The sequence below is a fragment of the Zosterops lateralis genome, assembly GCF_965231275.1.
Source record: "Zosterops lateralis genome assembly, chromosome: 1".
Taxonomy (NCBI): Eukaryota; Metazoa; Chordata; class Aves; order Passeriformes; family Zosteropidae; genus Zosterops; species Zosterops lateralis.
The window spans coordinates 133,340,275-133,365,950 of record NC_139762.1 but is presented as its reverse complement, the minus strand read 5'-3'; the positions used below and the strand labels follow the sequence as shown (position 1 = coordinate 133,365,950).

Sequence of the window (25,676 nt, the reverse complement as noted above, 5' to 3'; positions counted from 1 at the left end):
ACCCAGGTATCTGCCTGCCAGAGACAGTGCGAGTAAATTGAAAGGGATGCCTAAGATTGCATAATAAAAAGACAGCAAAGATTTAGTAAAATCATTAATGAAATATAACTGAGAATTAGGTCTGCATCTCTATAGAAGTCTGATCATCAGTTCCCTCAGGGCTAACCAGCAGGAAAACAATTTCATTCCAGATATTAATAGCTAAACCTGTTAAGAATTGTATTTTTCATTCTATTTTCTTCTGTAAACAAAGCAGTCTTTTCCACAAGGAAGAATTCCTGTGGAATCAGGACCTGAATGCTACAACATAAACTCCTAATCCATCATATGTTAGCTTCTAGAAACGATAGCTTGACTCAAGAATACGGAGTATACCTTTAGCTATTTTTGGAGCACTGGAAAGGTACAGGAACTAGAAATAAAATAAATTGTAATTAATCTTGCTACCCTACTCTTCTGAAGTCTTAAGTAAAAGCATCCTTAAGAAAAATTACTTTTGTTTCATGCTCTTTACCCATAAAACAACTATTCCTACCTTAAAAGGACTACAGACCAAAATAAAAAATACATTTCTATATCCATTTTGACTGTCAACTTCTTAGCACCATGGAAAATAGCAAGAAATAATATAAATATAATTTGAAAAGACATATAAAATTGACCTTATAAGGCATGCATTGTAAGTCTGATACACAGTTCTGTAAACAGTTATGATGACCTACTTTCAGAAAAACTTTTGGCATAGATTTAGTTATAAAATATGAATAAAGAAAACCACTGAAGTCAAACTATACTTTACAAAACACTTGAAAAAAACTTCTTAGATACAAATAGTAATTTCTACACTGATTTCCATATGAGCACTCAACTCTCTACAGAAGTAGTGTTATCTTCTGATATTGGTCTGCTTTTTCAAACCTGGTATGTAAAGAGATATTTAGCCACCCCATTGAATGATATAATATCTTCAGAAAGTACCTAAGAAACTTTTATACTTAAGCCAGTTTCTACATGGTACCAGTGCCCTGACACCTGCCATATCTCCTGCCTGTCAGAAAACTGTATTTACAGGAAATTAGTGTTTTGGCTCCAGATGGTACTAATACATGATTCCTTGTTCCTTCCTACCATATGAGAAAAGGAACATGATGAGACAAACCAGAGAAATTTATTAATTCATTAAACACTTCAACTGCAAGTTTTAATCCTCTGGTATTAATGTACAATGCTGGTATCCAATGTTTTCTGTAAGATGTACCAATGCATGGAAACAGAATGGTTTGGGTTAGAAGGGACCTTAAACGCCATCTAGCTACAGCCCCACTGCTGGAGAAGCAGGAACACTCTCCACCTGGGTTGCTCAGTGCCCCATCTAACCTTGCCTTGAATGTTTCCAGGGATGGGGCATCCATAGGTTTTTTGGACAACCTGTTCTTGTGTGTCACTGTTCTCATTGTGAAGGATCTGAAGACATGCAAGGTATTTCTTCATGGTGTGACCTCACCCTCACCAACCCAACAGGTCATCACACTGTGTTACTGCAGACACAGCACCATGCACACACCTCATCCAGGGCCTGATATGTGGCCACAGGCCTGCTCACCACAACCAGCAATGCTTGTGGGACCCAGCTACTTAAAGATGCCTGTGCCTGTCCTGTAGCAGCAGCCACATGTGGCCAACAGACAGGTCCCCTTGCAGACGCTTGTCAAATAGAGCAGCAGGAGCAGGTGTGCAGTACACCTGAGTACACCTGCCTACAAAACAACCCTCAACCCCGACCTGTATCCCCATACCCAACCAACACGAGGGGCTTTTTCAGGAGATAGCAGCAGGAGCTGCCCTGGCTGCTCTGGTTGGGGCCAGGCACAGCCAGCCCTGAGCACAGGAGAAGCCAAGGGAGAGGGGCTGTCAGCCAGAGCCATGCAGGCTCCCCAGCTCCTGCCACTCTTCTCATTGAAGAAGAGCATTGTATTACACTGAATTACAGCTCCTCACTCAAGAGTTTGTCAGAACACCCTATTCACAGTTGGTGGGTCTAAAGACTTTGTGTACCCTTTGAGACAGTTATATTTCACATTTGTCCCTGAATGGAGCATCTAATCAGTCATTGGGAAACTGATTGGATATAACAGAGAGAAAAACTTCAGCTTAAAAGTACCAAATAACAAAGACAATGTGGTATTTGAATCAGATCTAGACCAGACACATATTACATCCTCTCTAGTGCTGAGACATACTTGAGCAACGTACAAAGAGCTGAGCTCCTCCATTTAATAGCTCTAGATTAGATCATAAAAAGTAATGTACATAATGCATTGTATATGATTTGATATTCAAGTGCATCTATACAGTTACATAGCTCTGTAGTATCTCAAGACAAAAAAATTAGATTTCCAGGTGAGCAAGTGATTTTTTTTTCTTGCCTATCCAGACATTTCCCAGATTTGTCTAAAAGTTAGTTCATCTTTTATCTGTCATTTATTTCAAAGAATATAGAAATGTACATGAACCTGCCCTTTCCATAATCTGTGAGCTAGTAAAACACAAGACTGCTGCAAAGACTTACCTACTAGTGTCTGCATGATATTCAGAGCTTTCTCTACATATGTTCTTTCCCTTCTTCTTTATTCCCTCTTGTTCATACTGTATTCAATAAGTCACACAGTCAAACTCTCTACCCTCTTCTGCACTGTTACCTCTCCTTCTTTCTTTTTTAGTTCTTCTCTTTACAGTACTTGAAATCCTTCCCAAACCCCCCAAAAGTTGGCTTAAAAATTTACCACATTTTCTGACAGTGCAAATCATTGTTTGGGTCCATTTTGTTGTACATTAAAATTCTTATCACTTTGGTTTGGAAAGAACTGAGAAATCTCTTATCTGTGTTTGAATGGTGGTTAGCACAAAGGAGACCTTCAGATGGGACCTCACACAACAGGGCACTGTAAACATTGAACCATATGAAAACATCACAAGAGTTTTTCTTAAATAATGAGAATACAATATATCTTCTGTATATTGAAATATATGGTATACTGTATACACTGTATTCTGTATACTTGAAATATATATATGCATATTTACATAAATTTCATAAATGCTTCTTTTATATGAATGTTATTCAAATACAAGTAACTCTTTTCCATGTAAAATACACTTGTCCTATACAGTGTCATTACTTGACATTGAGCTTTTCAGAGTGCATTATATGGATTTTCCCCAAAATAAGAAGAAATAGGAAAAAATCAGTAAGATTTTAAATGCTTTAGGCATCAAAGCAGAAAAACTCTCCATTTTCCTAGGCAGCACATTGAAGTATCCAATTTGAATTGAGAGAAACGGAAATGAGGAAAATTTCTATGGATGGCGAATACACTTGTAGGCTGAAAAGAAAGGAATTAAAACGCAATAAAACATTTGCACTAAAGTAATATAACATAAATTTTGTTCTGGAAAATTGCTTTGTTTCAAAATAAGGTTGCATGTTCAAAGGTGAAAAAGCCTCATGCTGAAATATGCAAACACTATCTGTGACAAAACCAAAGGCATCTTGCAACATTTCAGTGACCCTTCAGAAATTTCAGTAAGGAATCCCCCAAATGGAAGGGCAGCTCATGTTGGTTCCTGGAAAAGCTGAAAAGTAAGGAACTAGTGTATTAAGCAGGTTCCAGCAAGCAGAAAATAAAAGCTTCCGTCCAACCTGAAAAGAATCTTTGCTTAAAAAAAAAAAAGCTTAGTAAATGTTCAGAGAAAAAAGACAATTGACCATTTTCTTCATTCCAAAGAATATTGTTGGTGAGGCAACTTCAACAGGATCTTCAACTGATTAAACTGTAATACATAAGTATTATGTACATTTAAATGGTAATGTGAGAGAGAAAAAAAAAAAAGTAGTTCCTACCAGTTTGGCTGAGCTGTGACGTGCTACGGCTCTTTCTGGACAGCCCCACGATGGCGACCATCTTTGCACCAATGCTGGAGCGTCTCTTTTTGCTGCCGCCGCCAACGGTACCCACCGCCGTGTCCGACTGGCTGCCGTCATTCTTCTCCAGCGTGTACATCTCTCCGCTGATGCTGGTGCTCTTAGTCATGTTCTTTCCTGAGATGGCCATCTGTCTGCTTTGCATTTTGGATGTAAAGACACTGTCAGCCAGTTGACGGATAAACAGTGCAGACAAAGAGTAAAAAGGGGAAGACAGAAAAGGACAGGTTTCAGATGGAAGGTTTTGGGAGACTGGAGGGTAAAAGCAGCTAATCACACAGGTAGGGTTTGGTTTTAAGAGCTAAAAGGAGAAACTTTAATTCTAAGTTCTTGGTTGATCCACTGTAAAAACACTTGACTTATCAAAATTGTGCTTTAAATAACAAGCTCTTATTTACTGATTGACTTAAAACTTAGTACAAGCAAAAGCATACCAAAGAATTAATGTATTCACATATCATATAGTCACTTTTTGTTTGGAAAAATTAACTTCTGCCGCCAGTGCTCTGTGCCTCTTCTTCTCACACATATGCACACAAATAACTTATATTCCTCTGGGCAACAGACACTTGATTCATTACTGAGTGGAAAAGAACATCAGTCTGAAGCCCGGTTTTGGTTACTAAACATACAGATATTTCAAGGATGTTCTCAGTAATCTGGTTTAGCTCATCATAGAGTAGTGAAGACCCATAGATTTTTTGTCCATCTCTGCATCAACAAGTACAGATACTACATGTGTATTTCACTCAATACTTGACTGTTATGTGGCATAGATCATCAGTAGTGACAAAATGGATTTCAATTCTAATGTTGTTTTTGTACTCGTTTAGAGACTGTAAATGTGCTCCATGCAACATTTCATGTGTCCCAGGGAAACCTGATCTACCAGTGGTCAAGGCTAAGGGACCTTTTCTTTTCTCAGAAATGGCAATCTACACTGATGACAATGGCACCTATCCAAATTTTGCCCTGACATCTCATTGGTAGGTGTCTGAACAAATATCCAGAACTGGAAGCTCTGGGGTACACATGCGCCTGAAAATATAAAGAGAATTTTCTATCTCAATGAAGTTCTTGCACAGAACTTAGACCTTTATTATTCTTTTCAGTACAGTGCTTCTCACCAAAAAGTCCCCATGAGATGCCATTTTAAACAATCCACATAACTGTGGAACATTTCTGGAACCCAGGGGATTTTTTTTATTATTATTAAATCACCAATATATAAAGGCTAAAATGAATAGTTTTTCTTTTTACACAGATTTTCAAATACATGCAAAGGCTGTTGCTAGAGCTTTAGTGCTCAGCTAATGTCTCTAGAGCAAGTTGTTCTAAGTATAGAAAAAATATATATTCCTTTTCCCTTACCTATAATGGCCTGAAATCTATTTCATAAAAGGAAGGCATTATTGTTTCTTTATGAAGTTTTTTGCAATACATATTCTGGCAATTACTTATCTATGGAATTAATGCAGTGCACTCAAAAGCAAATGAAGATTTAGAGCTTGGCCAGAACCCAAAGGGACAGCTAACAGCTGGTTCATAGCAGAAGTAGACCTTTACAATTGAAAAAATGCTGAGTGTACTTCTCAGGGAAGTTACAAGGAAAAATATGAATGAGAGTTTGGATCAACAGATGGAGAAGCACAACAAAAATCTGAGAGAGAGCCATGGTGGCCTTGCCTGGACACACAGTCACAGCAGACTGAACACAGTTGTAACCTGAAAGCTCTTTTCTTACCCTCTTTTAGCTCACTCTGTTGTTACATGTTAGTACACACTGACTCTCACTGGTACATTTATCACCAAGGGAGGAATGGGATAGGCTGTGGGTAATGAGGAAGGCAGGGAAACAGTAAAAGAGAAATTGTATTTCTGTATCTAATTAGCACTATGTTAACTTACTTGTTAGATGATAACATTACATGCTGTATTTTTTATCAAACTAACACCTCTACGAATTCAAAGAAAACAGATGACACAGAAACTAGTTGTCAGTTACAACATTATCTTGCATATAAAAAATACTAGAGGTCTAGAAAAATCATTGCTGTGAAGAGCTAATATCTTCAACTTTATCTTAAGCAAAATTTTGTTAAGAATCAAAAAATTAGAGCCCCTTATCCAGTAATATGATTTTTAATCCAAGTTCTCAAAGGAAATATGATTAATGTCTGCTTCCAGTCAGGTCTCTCTTTTCAGAATTTTTTAAAATCACATCAAATTTGACAGGGCAGCTGAAAACTGTAGTTATTTAGTTTATACAACTCTTTTGAAAACACGTCCCTGGAGAGTGATCTTATGGATGCCTCTTTGAGGAAAGATTGCAGAAGTAATTTTTAAATTTGCCCTAGTAGAAGCCCATTCCCATATACAGGCCAGAGGGGGAAGTTTTTCACTGCTTGCAGAATAACCTATTTCAGTGATCCATTTTTTCCAAAATAATGCCCAGAAAATCAGTGAGTTCCTGTCATATGGAAAATAGTAATTAATGCATTGTTTTCTACGTGACATTACAATTCAATAAAGGTCCTATGCCATCATTGGAAACAGAAATATTCTGAATTTTAATATAAAAGTTACATGGAAGAGAAAGTCACCATTTCCTGAGTTGAATGTGCCTTTAAAGTGCTTTTTGTGTCCTTTCCAAGATGTATAGTTCTATCAAAGTGGAATGGATTACAATAGTTGCCCTTATTAATGAAATCAGTGTGTTTAAAGTGGTTTGTCACTATAGTTTCACTGTGCAGTTAGCTATGAAAGTATACGAATTATTACAGTTTGCTTCTTGGCTGCCGTCTGAAGGCTTCTGTATCACAAAATGTTTTGCTGTGTACTCCTGCCAGTAATGATGTAGACTTCAGTCGGACACCTTCTCTTCGTCAATTTTTTTGAGAAAGGTAGGAAAGGGAATTCAAATGAGGAGAAAGGAATTTAGATTTAAGTGGATATACCAAATACTAGTACAAATGGCTGATACTAAAAATTCATTCACAAACTTCTATTTTTTTTTTTTTTCAGTAGAGATCTAAAACTATTTTCTTCAATTAAAGGCTTGGGGGTTTTCCCCTTCTCTAAAAGCAGCAGAGAAGACATCTTTGCTACAATCCTAACCAGCAAACAACCCTTGAAGAAAGCCATCTCATAGCAGGGACTTTGTTTTTTCACAATTCCTCTCTTAGCAAAAAAGCTTTGAGGAATACATACTAGGAGAGTTCTGAGTGTTCTGAGAGTTCTGAGTTTTTACTGCCTCATAATAAACCTAGAGTGGTCATGAGCACTTCCTTCATCAGCAGTCAGAATCCTTTCTGGCTATCCAAACCCTCATTCCCTAATTATTCTTGGCGGATAATTGATACCGTTTCCAGTGGAAATCATCCTTCTACCCAGTCTGCCTTTTGACAGTGCCACAAATTGATCATTCTCAGAAAAACTGTGTGTTGTATGTCAGATTTGGTTCTTTTCTGAGGTAATAGAAAAGTTAACTTCAGAGTAAAATTTAGTGAGTACATCATACAACCTTTTTCCTTATCAGGAAACAGAAATTACTGGAAGTTTTCTTTATATGTACATATACACGAACATAATCTCACACACATCCAGTTAAATATGTTCAACAGTATTTTAAAATAGACATTATATAAAAGTAATTTATGAAATTGTATGAGTTAATTAATAGATATGCAGTAAAAATAGGGTTCTCAAGGTGTCTTATAAGATAATAATAATTTTTAAAATATCCTCAGCAAAGAGAATATATATCCAGATGATGGGGCAGGGTGGGGGGAGAATACAATAAAGGGGGGAATAAAGCAATTATCCTAGTCCAAATAATATGTGCATAATGATATAATTATATCATTTTTAGAACTAAAACAAGAACAAAATGAGCACACAACCCCAGTTATGTCGCAGCCCACAGCCTACAGCAAGAGCAGACCGAAGGTGACAGCCAGGCTATTGCCTTTGGCCTAAAAGGACCAAATTACCAAAAAGTGCAGGATGAAGAGCAAAGCTCACACAGGAATGTTACTTTCTGCACTGTCCCAAAATCCAGGAAACCTCTTGAGAAAACCAAGAGCTGCAGGCAGGTCTCAGTGTAAATATCATTTCAGACACTTTGGTTTTCCAGTGAAAAAAGAAAAAGGAAAAATGCATAAATTTAAGAGGAATAAATTCTTAAAGCTAAAGCAGAAAGCCCTTTAAAGAAAAAAAAGAGTAAAATAAGGTATTGGGAAAGAAATGATAGTAAGATATCTATATATATTTGTAATTTAAATCCAATGGTGGAGTATGAGAGTCCTAGCCACTAAATAGTATTGTTAAAAATATACCATGTTAGCCAACTGAGGAGAGTCAGACTGACAGATACCTGTGATGTCAAAGGTATTCTAAGTAAGTTTGCTGAGGATACTAGATTAGGAGAAGCTCCTGACTCCCTTGAACACAGAGATGCTCAGCAGAGAGACTTGGACAAATTAGAGGTCTGGGAAATCAATAACCATATGAAGTTTAACAAAGACAAGAGCTGAATTCTGCACCTGGGATGAGAATTGTATGTACAGACTGGGAAATGAGAGTCTGGAGACCAGCACCTAAAAAAGGAACCTGGGGGTCACTGGCAAGTTGACCATGAGTCAGCAGTGTCCTGGCAGCCAGCAGGGCCAAATGAGTCCTGGGGGACAACAGGCACAGCATCACCTGCCAGGCAAGGGAGGGGATTTGTCCTGCTCTGCTCTGCTCTGGAGTGGCCTCACCTCAAGTGCTGGGGACAGTTTTGGGCACCACAAAATAAGAAAGATATAGAGGGCACCCAAAGGATGGCAATGAAGATGGTGAAGGGCCTTGAGGAAAACCATATGAGGAGCAGATCAGATTACTTGTTCTGTTCACTCTGGAGAAGAGAAAACCGAGAGGAGACCTCATTGCAATCTGGAGCTTCCTTGTGAGAAGAGGAGGGGAAGACACTGATCTCATCTCCATGGTGCCAGTGACAGGACCTGAGGAAATGGCCTGAAATTTCATCAGGGGAGCTTTAGGTGGGGTATCTCAAAAAGATTCTTCACCCAGAGGGTGGTTGGGCACTGGAACAGCTCCCCAGGGTCACAGCATCAGCCTGACAGAGTTCAAGAAGTGTTTGGACAATGCTCTCAGACACCTGGTGTGATTCTTGGAGCTGTTGTTCTGTTTATGGCCAGGAGTTGGGGTTTGATGATTGTTTTGGGTGCCTTCCAACTCAGGAGATTCTATGATTGTGTTAAATTTTATATGGTCCTTGTAGCCAGTGAAGAGTTCTGTGTCACACCTAGAGCAATTAACCAAATGTTTTAGGCCAGTTCTCTGGCCTTGACAGCCTGCATACACACAGCAGGCTAGCTTACACTAGCTTACATCCTTCCCAAACCAGGGTTTTATCAGGCATCCTGCCCGAAGGAAACTAACCTCAATTTATGCTGTCTCCTGAATTGTCTGATCTGAATCAGGGGCACCTTATCAGTGTGTCCAGCACAAGCTATGCCAAAGAGAACACAAGCTATTTAAACAATATAGATGATCAAGACCCTGTACTAGCCCTATCTTGTTTACTGGTCTAGACTTAACCTTAAATTCCTTGATGAGATTAGAAATCTCAGATTGTTTTCAAATTTGATATTCAACAGCCCAGTTCTCCCCAAAAGCTTTTTCTGAATGCTTGTAATGAAAAACAGTAAGGAAGTATAAAACTGCTGTTCAAACACAGCCTTCTGGAATTGTAGTGTTAAGGGTTTGGATTTCTTAACGGCATTAATCTTCACAATCTCTTTGCAGAGACTCACCTGTTTTCAAAACCAAGAGTGTAACTACTCTCTGGAAAAAATGTGCTTTCAAAGTCTTCCAGACTCTTACTACAGCAGATAATCAGAAATGATCTGGTTTTTCTCTCCAGTTTGTCAATATTTGTAGTGAACTACAGAAAGATTAGAAAACACTGCCAGAGAAACTCCAAAAAAACCAATTATTAGAATTGACTACTTGGAAAGCAATCCTTTCTGGAATTGTTGCATAGGCAGAAGGAAATTCCATAAAGTGTCTAAGGAAATTCTCATAGAAAATAAGCAGAGAAATAAGTCTCACAAGATCTTTGATTTAGTCTGGGTGTCTCCTGCTTTAGGTAGACCTTTCCCTCTATATCTGACCAAGATTGAAAAATGTTTGTGAAGTTTGGGTTAAGGAGACAGAAGATTTCATAGTGCAAAATAATCCTGTCCTAATGGCAGTGAAGCTGATTGGAAGCTACTTTACCTGAGACAGATTATGGCTTGTAATTCTTGGTAAGATGGGTAAAATGGACTCCACTGTGGGCAAATGTTCTAGATTCTAAACAGGTTCCAGATAAAAACTTGGTTTACTCTATATTTTTGTATTCTAGGTAGTAAAAAACAAGTCAGAAGTTTCATCCTACCTCTCTCAGTTTCTGATGGACTTGAAAGCATTTAATAATCTTACAAGAAAATACTAATTTTAGAACTATTTGATACTATTTTTAGCTTTTATATTTTCCGTGAAGCAGGTGCAGACAGAATAAATGCATATTGTAACATAGGTACTAAGTGGAAAATCTCATCCTGTTGCCATAAGTAAAAACCTGCAGTCTTTGGCTGCAGTTTTTGAATCAGTTGCAGAGTTTGAAGGCATTGAGGTCAGATTCTTGTCTACAGAAACAGAAATATTTTCTAAAAACTGGCTGATTCGTACAGTAAGTGCTAAATTTCATCAGGAATCCTTTGTTAAGGCCAGAAAAAAAAATCAACAACAACAACAACAACAACAACAACAAAAAAAAAAAAAAAAAAAAAAAAAAAAAAAAAAAAAAAAAAAAAACTCCACCCCAAAGCACAATCTAAAAACCCTACACTGATATCACGACCCATCTGCCAAGCTCTAAATAATTCCCAGTGACAGGAACCCCAGAGCTGCCACTCAGCTTCCTCTTCCCTTTTCATTAACCTGGTAAGTTCTGCAGTAGTAATATATTGCTAAAGATTTATAAAACTGTCTCTAAAATCAGGCCCTGGCTCTGAACCACACGTCTGTGGCAGAAAGCAGCAAGGGAGCAGTACAGAATCCCTATACCCAGTGACTTTGTAATCACTAACCAAGCACAAAGAATATCACTTATTCACACAAAGACTAAGTAAAGATGTAACATTTTTTTTTTCCATTTCAATGACTGATAGATTAAAATTATTATTTAAAACTTGATTTTTTTTCACTTATCAATGAATACACTTTAATAAAACCAGTGTTATGAAGCACAGGCATTTTTTCCAATGCTGGAAATTTTCTACAATGTTGTTAATATTTTTAAATGTGAGGGAGACAACATCAATACAATCCATTGTACTGTATATTGTTGGTAGAATTTTTGAGGATGCTGGTTTTATTTTTCAGTTGTATTTACAGCAGTATTGAAAATGACAACTTGTAATGTCATTGCTCTGCCATAAGCATATGTATCAGAGAATCAGATTTACAAATGTCATTTGGCAGACCTTGCAGGTTTCATTATTTCTTTGTTTCAAAGTCAAAGCAAAATTAATATTATTGCTTTCCAGCTTAATTCTCCTGTAATGATCCCTAATGAAAATAAGGCATCCGTAATAGTGAAAACCCACGTTGCCAAGCGTGTAGTACAGTTGTGGGCTGTGATGTCCTAGGGAAAGGATTTTTACAATTTTTCAATTGTTGTAATAGATATTTTCTAATATATGTGTCCTGTGAGACTGGAAGACCCACTGAAGACTTTGTTTATTGCTTTTTACAAGCAGGAGATGGATTTTAATGCCTTTCTTAATGGACATGTTAACTCAATCAGAGATGCTCTTATTTCATTAATTTACTGAAGAAATTTAACAAAAACAGCATTATGGGGATAGCTGTGATGTAGGAAATAATATTTCCATGGGAACAGCGCTTCCGGCCAGTACTCATTTGCCAATTCACATCAAAGAGAGACACTGCAGGTTCAAAATTATAATGACTTAGTCTCTGGAGATCCACTTGGTCAAGAATTATTCTATTAACTTCTTGGTGGTATAAATCTCTAATAGCTACTGGACTGACTCAGTTATTAGGTTTATTTTATTGAAATTATAACAAGAAAGTTGGGGGGAAAAATAGAGCAGTGTTTATAATCTATTTTGTTATGTATATTACTATTCAAAGAAAACTAGTGGCCACATCTCAAAATACAAGTAGCAACATTTTAATATGAAATTCCTTTTTTCAATGGTTACTTTTATTACAAATCAGGAATATCTGCTACAGTTCATAGGTTGACTTGAGCTGTATCTCCCCCTCTCTGGTAGATGTAAAGCTGTCCACACTGCTTTGTTATTATAAATTAATAGAAGAATAACTTCTTCCATGACATCTCTAGTGTATTTTTTTCAAATTGGAACAAATGACAAAGTCATTTGCGGTCAGGGCATTAGATTATTTACAAAACATAGCCATAGCAAATGAATGATGCAGAAACAACCCTGTAACAGCTAGCTTTTTCTGAAGACTAGCAGTTGAATTATACACAGAGCTTCACAGATTTTTGATAAAATTCCTCACCTTGCTGATAGAATGGTTGGCTATTTTTTAAAATAAAAATACAGTTGATTTTTTGTTAATTTAAATTGCAACTTAAATGAAGATTATATTAATATTCATCTCGTGTCAATAAATTTTCAAGTTTTCCTCTACAAAGTTACAGAAAAGCTTTAATACCCTTCTAAGAGTAATGAATCTTTGATTAAGTCCCTTTCATTGATACAGTGAACTAAACCAGTCCTTTACTCTGTGTAGATGCAAAAAAAATCTAGCAAGAAAATTATTTGATGTCTAGAAGTCTTGCATTAGTCATCTGTCATATGCGTTGGTAATAAAAGAAGTCCATATGAGCTCTGAGGGTTTGGCAATAAAGTACATTGCAGTCAAAGACCAAGTGACCTTTGAATAACATCCAAATTCTTTGAGTTTAGAAAGCATCTTGTTTAACCCTGCCTGGCAAAGAAGCAGTTGTGTTTGTAAAAGCTGGGTAACAACTAGCTTGCTAAATTAAAACTAATCATGAGCAACCTGATTAAATCAAGATTGTTATCTCACAGAAATGCACCTTTCATGTACTTAATCTGAAAGTTAAATGTTGTGTGCCTTTTCCAACCTGCTGTTGAATTAGTCTTCCAACAGGGATGGAGGAGAGGGCCCAGTTTTCTGTATTAAAACAGCTAAGTCACAATCTACACTGAAAACTTGCTTGGTGCTGCTCAGTGTTGTTTCTTGAAGGGCTGAATAGAGCTTTATGAGATGAAAAGCAAGCAGTGAATTGCTAAATCAGACATAAAATCCAGTATGTGTCCCAGACCTCAAATCACTGGAGAAATAATGTAAAATCAAGTCGGGAATATGAGATAAATTTCAGACTTGAAGATTGAAATGCCCAAAAATATACAGAGGTAAGAGACGTCATGTTTTGCCTGAGGGTAAGAAGTACCATGATTTATCATCTTGCTAAACTGAAATTGCTGTGAGGGAGATTTACTTATTTAGAAAATTCATTGACAGTTAGAAAACTTTGGAAGACAGACATGGGGGCACTGGACAGGATGCACTACTAAGATTACATTAAGAGAAAAATCACATAATACACAGGGAAGAGCCAGATGTCTTGAAAAGGCTTTATCTAAATAAATTGCTGTCAGCAATATGGATCTCACTGTAGCTGCATCTATACTTCACTCATGAAAGACTGTATTTCTTTGATTAGTACTGCACAAAGGGAATATGCTCATTTTAATGCTTATGTGCATTTATGTGGCAGTGGCTGTCTAAAGAATAAATCAACTCTAACATTTCTTTCATCCTTGTAAATTCAGGTTGCTTGAGGACTCTGAAAAATCAGGGCCAGGATAGGCACTGCTAATATCTCCAAAATTCATATCATGTCTCTGAATTGATCTTCTGGGACTGAGAACTAAACAGACACTAGCAAGAGATCTGAAGCCGTAATTACTTCAACCAAAGAGACATTATCTGGGACATCATGAACTTCCCTGTCTGACTTCTGTCACTTTGACAAAATTACTTTGAGTCACTTTTGGTCTCTGGGGGAAATTACAAAAGCATACAGAAAACTTAAGACCATCATAAAAAAGAAAATGTGAGGAAAGGTGTCTCACATCTTTCTGAACATAAGCCTGCAACCTTAATTTTTCTGAGCTGGAGAAGGCGTGTCTATGACCAAATCTCCCTGCTGAGAAAATATGTACATGGTACACTATGCAAGTTTGAAGCAACTTTCCTCTTTTTTACCTTGGGCCTCCATAGGAATTGTAGCCTCCGTAGTAGCCAATATTATGGCTACTATCTGGGAAGTGCTGAGCTCAGTGGTATTTGTAAGGAAATTTGATTTCCTGCTAGGGGCCACCTGATGACACATCTCCCAGCCTGTTTAGCTAGCACCTTATGGACTTTAGGAGAAATATGAACACCACACTTGTATAGTGAAATGTTCAGATGTTTGGACAAAAAACATTAAAATCAGATATATGGGCAATGGCCAACCAGTGGAGCATTATCTTTCCATACATATTAAGCACACAATAGTAAGACCAGCACTGGGCCCCTTATCCTTAGTTAAAGTATAGTGCTTGCTAGATGGGCCTGGCAATGTGTTTCAAAGGCACAAATCCATCAACTGCATTTTAGAAATACTTGTAAGAAGTAGCACAAAAGAGTTTCTGTTTGCTTCTTGGAAGGCCAAGTGGTAAGCTGATTAATTATTTTTAATGAACTACATTTTTAGGGATATGTATTAATTTTACAGAATCTTATCACTCTTCTATTAAAATAATACTCAGGTAAAAAGAGTGAAAAGATACATCACTGAGACAGAGCCATGTCTGTCCAATCATAATATCCAAGAAAGAAAAGCCTTGTAAGCTTCAATATTCAATCCCTTGTTTTTGTAATTTTCTACACCACTTCTAGTTTTTGATGCTGATATTATTGTCACCAGATCTGTTGTGCTGTAGAAATAAAGATTTAAAAATCTGTCTATTGAAAACCTTATGATTCAATCTAGCTTTAAATATTTTCAGAAAAAGAATCTTTTTATAACACACTTAAAAGTGCAAAACCTAATTTCAACATTTATACTTGCTTCAAATCCTCATTTTAATTTTTTCCTTCATCTCTGCTTCCTTGCATGTCTACAGGGATTTCTCCCTGTATTTCTTGTGGTTCTGTCTTGTTTAAACTACTAATGTAGAGTTTTTAAATAAACTTTAGTAACAGGAGTGCATCAGTGCTTTATGGATCACAGGCAAAGCTGGCTCAACAGAGGTAAAAAGCTGCATTTCACGCAGAGGGAAGCAGTCTCAAAGATACTGCATTGCAGTCAAAGTAAAAATCTCTGACTTTGCTGCTGGACACTATATCAAAGCTGCAGACTGTTTCAAATTATTTATTTTTACTGTTTGCCTGTTAATAATGTGTACTTCCAAATTCATTAATTCCTTATATCCCAGTGTATCAAAATGAATTTACTAATTGTAAAGGAGTCTATATATCTTTTGCATTTACTCCAAAGTAACAGGAAGAGAACAGGCCTCCAAGGGTTCTATAGACAGTAACAAATAACTTAGAAACAGGTGACTTTACTAGATTTCTTAGATTATTTTTATTCTATTCTCAGTACAGATTTCATAACAAATATATTTGTTCATATAATTCCATTTGGAACCATTGATTTTTGCATATTTTTTTCCATAATATTTTTTTCCAGAAGCTACAGATAATTTTCTTCTAAATGTCATCTATGAAAATGTAAAAAAACCAAATGGCCAAGTTATTGTGCATGTGTGTTGGTACAGACCCAGTAGCTCTATGAATGAATAGATTTTGAATATTTGGCTTTCTGTAGAAAACTTATGGTAAAAATCTTACATTAAAAAGTAGTGGCTTTGAAAGTATGCTTTAAATGGGCAAGAGTTTTTCATAAACTCCCAGCAGACTCCCCCCAGATCAATAGTACCAGGAAAATCTTACTGAAAAAACCTTTTCCTTAGGTCCTCTGATTTTAAAGACAGACTGGCAATATGTAAGCAGCTCTATGTATCTAGTCATAGGAGTGCAGAAGAGTTATGTTAGAAAAACACAAAATAAAGTTGCTGTTTCTTATTCAAGGGCCCAGTGCATCACACCTGCCCCAATTGCATGAATAATGCAACGTTTTGCAGCTGAAAAGAGCTGGTGAACATTGTACTGCAACCTGCCATTGTCATCCCAGGAATGGCAAGATCACTTTGTTGTCATGTTGAAAAAAATTGTTAGACCAACCCTTCTGCTGAGAGCTGCATGCTGGCCTGCTTTCTCTGAAAACTTGCATGAACCTTGACATAACTGGACCCAAGTTCTCTCTCCTTCCACGGTAGAAATGAGACTGGGTGAACCTTATCTATCTATCTATCTATCTATCTATCTATCTATCTATCTATCTATCTATCGTCTATCTATCTAATCTATCTCTCTCTGTTGGAAGCACAGACTACCTGTACAGCAGTTCTGCTAAAAGACTGATCAGACAATGGGGAAAGAGTCTCAGGCTACCGTTTTCTTTTCCAAATGTGGCCTCTTTGGCTACAAAGGTCAGATACAACTAACATCTTTCATCTAGTAGTGCAGTTGAAGGAATCATTGAAATAGTTGTGAAATAGCTTTAAGAAACCAAACAGCACATAGACATTGAAAATGAATTCTTAGTGTCTGTTATCTTTTGTACAGGTTTGTATATTTTTACCAGAATAAAGTCTTTCAAAACCATTACTGATTTCCACCCCTGTGAAGGAGCTTGCAAAGACTGCATTGACATGCTTTTTCTTCCAGAAAAACACTGCATTTAACTGTTAATAGCTGCAGTCACAGTGGAAGGGTCATAAAACCTGAAATACTAAAATTACAATTTAATGAAAAACTAAGGAAAAAATACTCATCAGGAATCAGTTTTAAAACATTCTTTCCTTCAAATTAAAACCATTTTAATTATACAAATTAAATTCTATTACGTCTTTTTTTTTTACTGAATGAACTAGAACGTGAATTTGAAATGAATCTTTATAGCTAATAAAGGAAGGGGCACAAAAAGCATGAAGAGCCTTTAGAAAGAGAAAAGATTTTGTATCTGAAGAAATACATTATTTAAAGCCATACATTACACTCTGTTTCTTGAATTTTAAAGTGCTCTGACAAATTACATCCCTGATGAATTTTTCCACTACAAATTTTACTTTCTTGGTTGTGTCATATTCCTACTTAATCAGCTCTATTCCTTCTACCATTTTTTAGCATTCAATTCCTTTCTTCACATGGGATATCACTGACTCCTTCCAAATACATACCAAAACTTTGCGACTTGCAAATGCTTCTTATTTCCCATTTTTGGCCTTTCTGTCCACCCACACAGATAATTGCTTTGCCCACTCTCACAATTTCAAATGACAGACACTGCAATGCTTTTCTCCAGCCCTGGCAATTTGCCCAATAACCCCTTCTAGGATACTAGAGAAAAGAAAGACGTGTCTGTCTACCTTCCTCCATAGATAGGTAAAAGGTTACACTCTTTTACACAGTTGTGCATAATTCATCCTTATTTCGTAGTACCTTAGCCTAGTTCCTTATTATATTTATGGTCTCACATTAAAGACTGAAAGATCAACTCCTGATTGTCAAACTTGCCCCTCATCTACTTGATATATTTTTAGTAAGCACCTCATGTTTTGTCCTCATTGTCTTGAATGTTTGAAAACAGCTCTCCAGAAACATTCACAAAGATACCTTATTTTCTCTCCTCAAATCTCTTCTTAGCATTCATTGTTGTCAAGATGTCCCCACCACTGTGTTGTAACTCTCTGTCATGTGGAAAATCTCTTAGTTCTTCTGTGCTTCTCTCTCTGGACTCACATGTTATTTCATGATTTAGACTCTGTGTGCTTGGAACAGAAGTTGTATTTTTCTACTGTATTTTAACAGTGAAATCCTGTTCTGTGACTATATCTGTTGTGTATTCATATGGTAAAACAAAACTATTGTGACTATCAGAATTAATGCTTAGGTTTGATATTTAGAAAAATATTAAAAAAGGATAAAATTTAGAGCAGTCTTAAAAAGATTACCTTCAAAAAAATTTAATGATCAAAGATTATATCTAAGATGTCTTTATTTTTGGCCATGAGATTATCAAGGAGATGGAATAAGAAAAAGCCAGTGAACTCTAGATAATAAATACTCAACAGCAAATCTGGACCCACCCTTTGTTTGCTAACATGTACTGCAGAGAAAGAACACAATTATGATTTCCCTATAGGCCAAGCAGATGCCAGCATTTAGCTTTACAAGGTTTAATTAAGGCAAAATCTGATGCTGCATCTATTTCTGCCAAAAAAATTAATTGATTTAATGTACTCCAGTCATCCAAAAGCCAATGCCTTTCATTGTGCCAAGGTACTCTTTGAAATAGGCATGGGATGAATTAGTACTGGATGTCTGTGTTTACAGTCATTTCAACCCACCCATGACCTCAGCAGATTGAAGAACTTAGTGGGACTATTACCATTACCCATAAAGTATATAAACACAGTAACATCAAGAGGTATGTGTTATCCTTAACAAGGTAATTTTTGACGATGGAATGATTGAGAGCAGCATTCCAGAGTGCCCAGAGGAAAGGTGACTGCTGTCCAACTACAGATGCACCTCTGAAGTAAAAATATATCTTGAAAATTCCCATCTGCAATACAGCTTTTCTTTGATGCCCAAGAGCTCAAGAACTACATGATAATTTACTACTATTCTATCAAGGAAGAATTGTCCACCTTTGTTCTTCTGGGTCTCTCAAATACCTATTGATATGTTTAATTGATATGGTTGTTTACTTTTAATATTTGTGGTGTGTCTGAACACATTCTCTTTTGGAAGCTGAAGTCATTATCTCATCTTATAAATTTTCAAGGATATGTTGTTTTAAAAATTGTCAGAAAAATTAGCAGCAAGCACTAAATTTTAAAAAATGCTGACAATTGATCCTCCCTTTGGGCTTGTCCACTGAATACACATGTCATAATATTTCAATATATTAATGAGACATAACTATGTGTGTATATAAATGTGTACACATACCTATAGCTGCCCCTATCCAGGAATCAATCTGGCTTTTCTGTTTGGTTCTTATCCTAGAAAAATGTTCAGACAATACTAAAAAATGAGCACTGACACTACCATGAGGAAGGAAGGTGAATATAAACTATTCTGTTTATTTACATACTAAAAGTGGTTAATATGTGCAAAGTGGGCAAACAATATCAGAGCCTCACTTCCATGAAGGGAGCAAAAATCTAACACAAACAAAAGTCACTACACAACAGTTACTTAACAACATCTTGTTTCTTTATAGAGTAGAGACTCCTGACTTGTGTCACTTCTTCCTGAAGGCAGAGAGCAGATAGCAACCAGAAGAATTAAGCTGGCACAGCAAACAAGGAGCTGTTTCTCAAAAAGGACTTTGCTTTTCATAGGGGACAGCATATTGGCCAAAGACCAGCTTGAGTGAAATCTAGAAACTAGGAACAGAGTCGTGCTTTTGAAAGGCAGGACTTTGAGATCCATTAGACTAGGAAATTAGTGGGAAATGGAAGAGAAAAAGATCTTTAAATAATCCTTTCACACACTACCATACAGCAGTCCCCGGAACACATATCCCAAGCCACTCATAAAGACAACTGGTTCTAAACAACTGCTTTTGCTAAAATCTAAATGAGCGAGGGAATCATGGCACAATATACAAGGCAGTAGTATGGCTATGTTAGTTCACATCGCCCAAGACTATACACCAGGAATTTTGATTCTCTCTCTGTATCCCCTTTGCTTTGAGTATGCTATTTATGTGAGCAGATACAAGCATGTACATGTCTAAGTTTGTAGCAAGGAAAGAAAATGGATTTCCATAGATTGCTCTGTGGAATATACTCTAATGCATATAAGCACAATTTTACAGGCATAAGTAAAAGGTAGTGCAGAATTTTCAGGCTAAAAGAAAATTTATTTTTTCTGAGATTTCCCTGCCATTCTTGTGTGACTGAGAATGTTTCAAGTATATTCATCAAATCTGAAACTCATTTTTTCTAATGAAGAAAGAAGGAATGTTGTATTTCTCTCAATGTGATATGCATGGATTTTGCAACACAAGATGTCAGACATTTACATTGTTTTAAGGACTTGTGGCCAAATGTGTAATTCTAGAATATTATCTGATAGAACCAGAGCCAGTTGTGCTCCAATGTTTCTGTTTCTCGACAGAAGCTGAAGTGCATGACCCTTCCACACTACAGCAATCCTTGACAGTTATTCACATGGAACAAAAAAAAAAAAGAAAAAGGAAGACTCTGCTTTATCCACAAATGATTGGCAATCAGTATGCACAACAAAGAGGACTGAAAAAAAAATCTGAATTTTCTTCTTTAGTATGGCCATAAATAAAAGTAAAGATAATTTGATATTGCTGAGTTTTTACTCAACAAAACATCTTTCCATTAAATAATAATTGAAGTAGGAAATACAATAAAGAATCTTACAATTTCTACTGTTTATTACAGTCAAACCCAAACTTTAGTCTAAACTAATTTAAAAAATAATATGCTGCAGTTGTATGCATATTAATGAATCAAGTTGGTGCGCTGCCTCATTTGGTATGCAGAACAAGTTCATTGAAGCTGAGAATAAAACTTGATTAAATATGAAAGCATGATGACTGAAAGCAAAAACAAACAAAGAAGAGCTGTAGAGAGCATAGGCAATAAGCAAGCAGAGGGAATAAAAAGGGAAGATGAGTAGGGTACTGGTTCAGGAGAAAGAATAGATCTATATAAACAGAAATATATTTTACCTGTCATCCTCTTTCCCTTCCTCAGCTTGGTCTTCTTGAGCTTTTTCATCATGCCCTGATTCTTTGATATCCTCCTTATCACAGTTCTCTGTCACCTCTTGCCCTTCCCCTTTTTCATTAATTTCTTGCTCTTTTGCTTTTTCCTCCTCCTCTTCTTCTTCCTCCTCAGGAAATACTTCATCTTGTTCATCCCCTTCCAGCCCTCCCTCTTTTTTCCCCTCTATATCCCTTGTCCTTCTGAAGTCAACGAAAATTGGAAAAGGCATGCAAAAAGAAAAAAAGACAAGAATATATTAAAGGTCATAGAGAAGAGCATGCATGAACAAAGGACATGCAAAAGAAATGAAATAAAAACTAAAGGATGGAAGCAGACATAACATAAGTCATGTTGGCTAGGAGTCCAGCCTACATTAGAGAGCCTTGGAACACGTTCTTAAGTCCGTATCCAAATAAAACTTGCATGGCAATACCTCACATTTAGAAAGAAATATATGACAGAAACAATGTGGTCCTAACAATGCTCATATGCTTAACTTTTACAAATGCTTTCTCTTAAGAGGACAATTTTCTGAGAATTTCTATAGATCATGGAGGTGGGTTACATCTAGAAAAATTATCTTTTATTTGTGCACCAAAGGAAAGCTGAAGTTTGAAGTTCCTCTGAGTGCACACAGGGTGTAGGCCAAGAAAACACTGTGTTGTGGTCACAGACACAAAATGTACTTCTTGTTGAAGAGCAGCTCAATGACTGTACACCTACAGTTAAATTGGACTAGTGTAAGTATTAAATAAATTCAATTGGTCTGTGTAAGTATTAAATAATACATCTGTAAAAGAAAAATAATATGCCTCTGCTGGCACAAATTTTCAAGTTAAACTGTCTTTTCAGCCATACTAAGTATATTTTACAAAATGTTTTTAGAAAGTGTGTCTAATGCTTGCTGACAGCATATGTTTGTTATTTCAGTGTATGTTAGATAATTCAAGACAACAAAACTTGGCTAAAAATAAATTCCATGAAGACTTCAAAAAGCATTAGCTAAAAAAGACATTTAAAGCAGTATTTTGAGAAATCCCTGCACATGTCATTCTAGGCAAAATGCTAATGTCAAATACAAATATTGATAAGTGTTCCATTACTCAAACTACACAGCTATAGGTGACACTATAGCTCGTCATGCTCACCTTATTTTCTTGTTTCCCCTGGGTCTCTCAGACTGGACAGACATGTAGCTTGTGCTGCTGAAGCGGGAGGCGCTGCTGGTGCGGGACACGGCCGAGACGTCGCTGACATCGCTGTCCGAAGACTTGTTGGAAACATTGTCTGAGCCCCGATGAGGATCCCGCCCTGACCGATACTGCAGGAGGAAAGGGACAAAGACATGGTGTTGTTGTGACATGTGACCACAGATTGGCTATGGACCTGGTCCCTCCTGCTATCTAAACTAAGGGACAAAGACATGGTGTTGTTGTGACATGCTACCCTAGATCAGCTATGGACCTGGTCCCTCCTGCTATCTAAACTGCCTTTGTCACCACACTGCCTGAACTTTTAAAATGAAGTATTTCCCTGATACAGAATATAAGTTATGTCTTGGTTTCTATTAATTTTACGCTGCTTTGCTATCCCAGTCAAGTTAGCTCCTCAGTTTCAACTTGTAAAACATTTCCAGCATGTCCAAAAGTTTTACAAAGCTTAGAAAGGACATCTAAAGCCTCACAGAATATTCTTACCACAACTGTTTCACCAGTGCAGAAAGAAAAGCAGAGAGATGAGTGACTTGCCTATGATCACTGAGCTCATGAAAGATTAAACAGGAGACAGAATGTGCTGCATGCTATCTATAAAGTACATGTCTCTTTTGGGGCTTAGCCTGTTTACAAGAACTTCTAACTGACAAATGTTAATTTTCTTCCCCCAAGTAAACAGATAGGATTATCGAATCAAAAGACAAAGCGATGTTGCAGCTGTGCAAACAAACCCACATCTTGCTGAACTGCTGGGCTGGGAAGTCTGAAAGGATGGGACTGGACTAGAGGTAATTTGTAGGGAAAATGCCTCAGAATATGCCTCAGAAACCAAAAGATTACACAGGTATTTGAGCTTGTTAACAGTAATATCAGACATGGAGCTGGCAGGTGACTGGTGATCAGCAGTGAGCCTATACAGCATAGACAGGGTCATGCAGCAGTACTCAGGTTAGATCTGAACAAAATAGATGGCTAGTTATTTTGTCACACATTAGCACTAAATTAATGCGAAATCTGTGCCACTCTGCATGGCACTATATGCAAATATAATAAATAGCAGAAAGATGTTTTTCCTTCTCTTCATATACAGGCATTTCTGTATACAGAAAACTGATGGGCTGCTACTGGTAATCTTTTCACTAAAACAGTATTTCAAGATGAATTGTCAGTGATCACCAGGTGATTGTTTGGAAATAAGACAGTACAAAAAGATATGAAGAGCAGCACAGACAGGACTGAAAAAAAAAAAATGGGAAAAAATAATCTACCTAACATATCAGTGACTTGTTGAACTCTTGGGGATAGCAACATTATACTCAGCCACCTGGAGAAAATAATTCATAATGTAAAATGGCAAACCCGTGTAGTACCACAGAAGAGAAAGGTGTCCAGGTTTAGCCGTTAAATTGGTCCCTTTTTTATAGTTTTAGAGGAACTGTCTTTCATTTCAGATTGTTTGTTTCTGTTCTCTTACAAGGAATGCTACACTAGGAAATATTCTGAAAGACTGTGCAGTATCTAAATAGGATTTCAGATATATCTAAATAGGATTTCAAAATAGCATTTCAGTGTCTTTCCTCAAAAATTGTTTTTACACTTAGAAATAGTAAGTTATTTTGCTAATTTTAAGACAGGGAAATGAACAAGAAAAAATGCTCATGCAAGTTAGACTGTACATCTGCTGCAGAGAGTGACCAGTCATAGCCATAACTCCACACTTACACAAGTGGTTGAACCCTCTACACCAATCTCCATAACTCCACACTTACAAAAATCCTTGCCCATTCTACACCAACCTTTATAATTCTTCCTGATCTGTACTAATTTACTGTATTTGTGTCCATCAACAACCACTCAAGTCTCTCCCAACCTTTAAGTGTGAAAGTGAACTTAACTACCCATAAACTCAGAGTACCTCTGTGATTATAATATTCAAAAGTTTTAATATTTACTGACTGGATCTATTAATGTCACTAATGGTTTTGCTTGATAAAGAAGACAGTGCATATTATTACTTATATATTCAATTGGGAATGTGAAAGCAATGCTTAAACATCTGTCCTGATAATTAGAAATAATGGAGCATTACACCAGAATAAAAGGATTGTCCTTTTCAGCAACTCCTTTTAAAAGAGCAACTACTTAGCCCTTTAGAGAAATAAAAAATAAGTACGTCTAGAGAAATGTGTATCCCACCTAACCTTCCCTAGGACAACTCTTCATTTAAGACAAAGTTATCAATGTGGTTTCTGGTGATTTATCCTAAAGCTGCCAAGACCAGAAAGTACAGCCTGTTGTACCGGGTTACCATCACACATTATGGAAAAGGCAATGCAGGATTATCCTCATGCCTTCAGCACCATCTGAGCTGCAAGGCACATGTCACTGCTGTGCCAACCCCTGTGCTGCCATGGCCACACTGCCACTGGCTCCCACCAAGCTAAGGGACAGCCAAGACATGAATGCCTGTGTGAACAGGGGTCTTGCTGCCAGCAGTGCTGGCCCCAGGCCAGGCACACCACCAACGTGGCAGAGCTGACATGGCTCTGCTTTGGGGAAGAAAGATGGACCATAGCATCACATGTAAATCATGGATGGAATTGTTAATCTTATTGCAATTAGGGGATAGATAATAGATAATTAGGTGTGGTGACTCATAGAATAACAGACCTCAGCCAGCAGATCCTACACTGAGCTTGCCCAGCGGTTCGTGGAAATGAACCTTTCTGAATCAAACATGAAATTGCAAACAGAATCGGCATTGCACAAAGTTATTCTAGAGTCAATCTGCAGTACACAAAATGTCAAACCCATGTGGTTTTGGTTTGCTGTTTCATTTCCACACTTAGAGAATGCCAGTTTTCAAACAACTGCATAGCAATGTGCTGTATAGAACAAGTTGGACATTTCCATAAATAAAAAACACCTTATTGTGTTGGTTTGGTATTTTTTTATTTTTAGCCAATGCAGTAGTAATAATTTAGTGATAGATAGTGAAGACTGAGAATGGTTTTGGCAAGAAAAACAATGTAAAAGTAAATAATTTTAGAAATATAATGTGAAAAAAGATCATTAAATCATTACCTTTTCTCTTTTTTCTCAGTTGTACATAAAGGTATTTTCCATCAAATGCTTTTTTTTGGGACACATGTCACTGAAATATTATTTGATTATTACAGCTTCAGGATGTTTTAAGATTAAAACTGGGAAAGTTAATTGATCCTTTCATTAAATCTGAATGTCGTAATATACGATATTTTTTAAAGGTTTTGTTTATACTTTGTATGAGTTACAGTCTCAGCATCTGCTAGCTGTCTACCAAGGAAACATCTAGTAAATGAAATTAAATTGTCTTTCTTGTTGGACAAAGTTCAGATACCTCATATTCACTTATTAACTGCTCCTAATTACCCTTTATTCTGCTGCTGAGGTGTACTTTTAACCTTGTATCTGACTTAATTTTCTTTAGGAAAT

The 25,676-nt window shown here is 36.8% G+C and overlaps 1 protein-coding gene across 4 annotated transcripts in view; it reads right to left on the bottom strand.

Moving 5' to 3' along the window:
- The window catches only part of RIMS2 (regulating synaptic membrane exocytosis 2), a gene marked incomplete at its 5' end in the record, with an annotated part of 477,503 nt that overhangs the window by 50,064 nt on the left and 401,763 nt on the right, over positions 1 to 25,676 (bottom strand). For 2 of the 4 annotated variants that reach the window (XM_083865898.1, XM_083865899.1), the window contains 3 exons: positions 3,902 to 4,143; positions 20,952 to 21,185; positions 22,137 to 22,309. In XM_083865898.1, the coding sequence (XP_083722024.1) occupies positions 3,902 to 4,143; positions 20,952 to 21,185; positions 22,137 to 22,309 (649 nt within the window). The remainder of the gene's footprint in view (positions 1 to 3,901; positions 4,144 to 20,951; positions 21,186 to 22,136; positions 22,310 to 25,676) is intronic. The other 2 variants (XM_083865900.1, XM_083865901.1) reach the window with 1 other exon arrangement.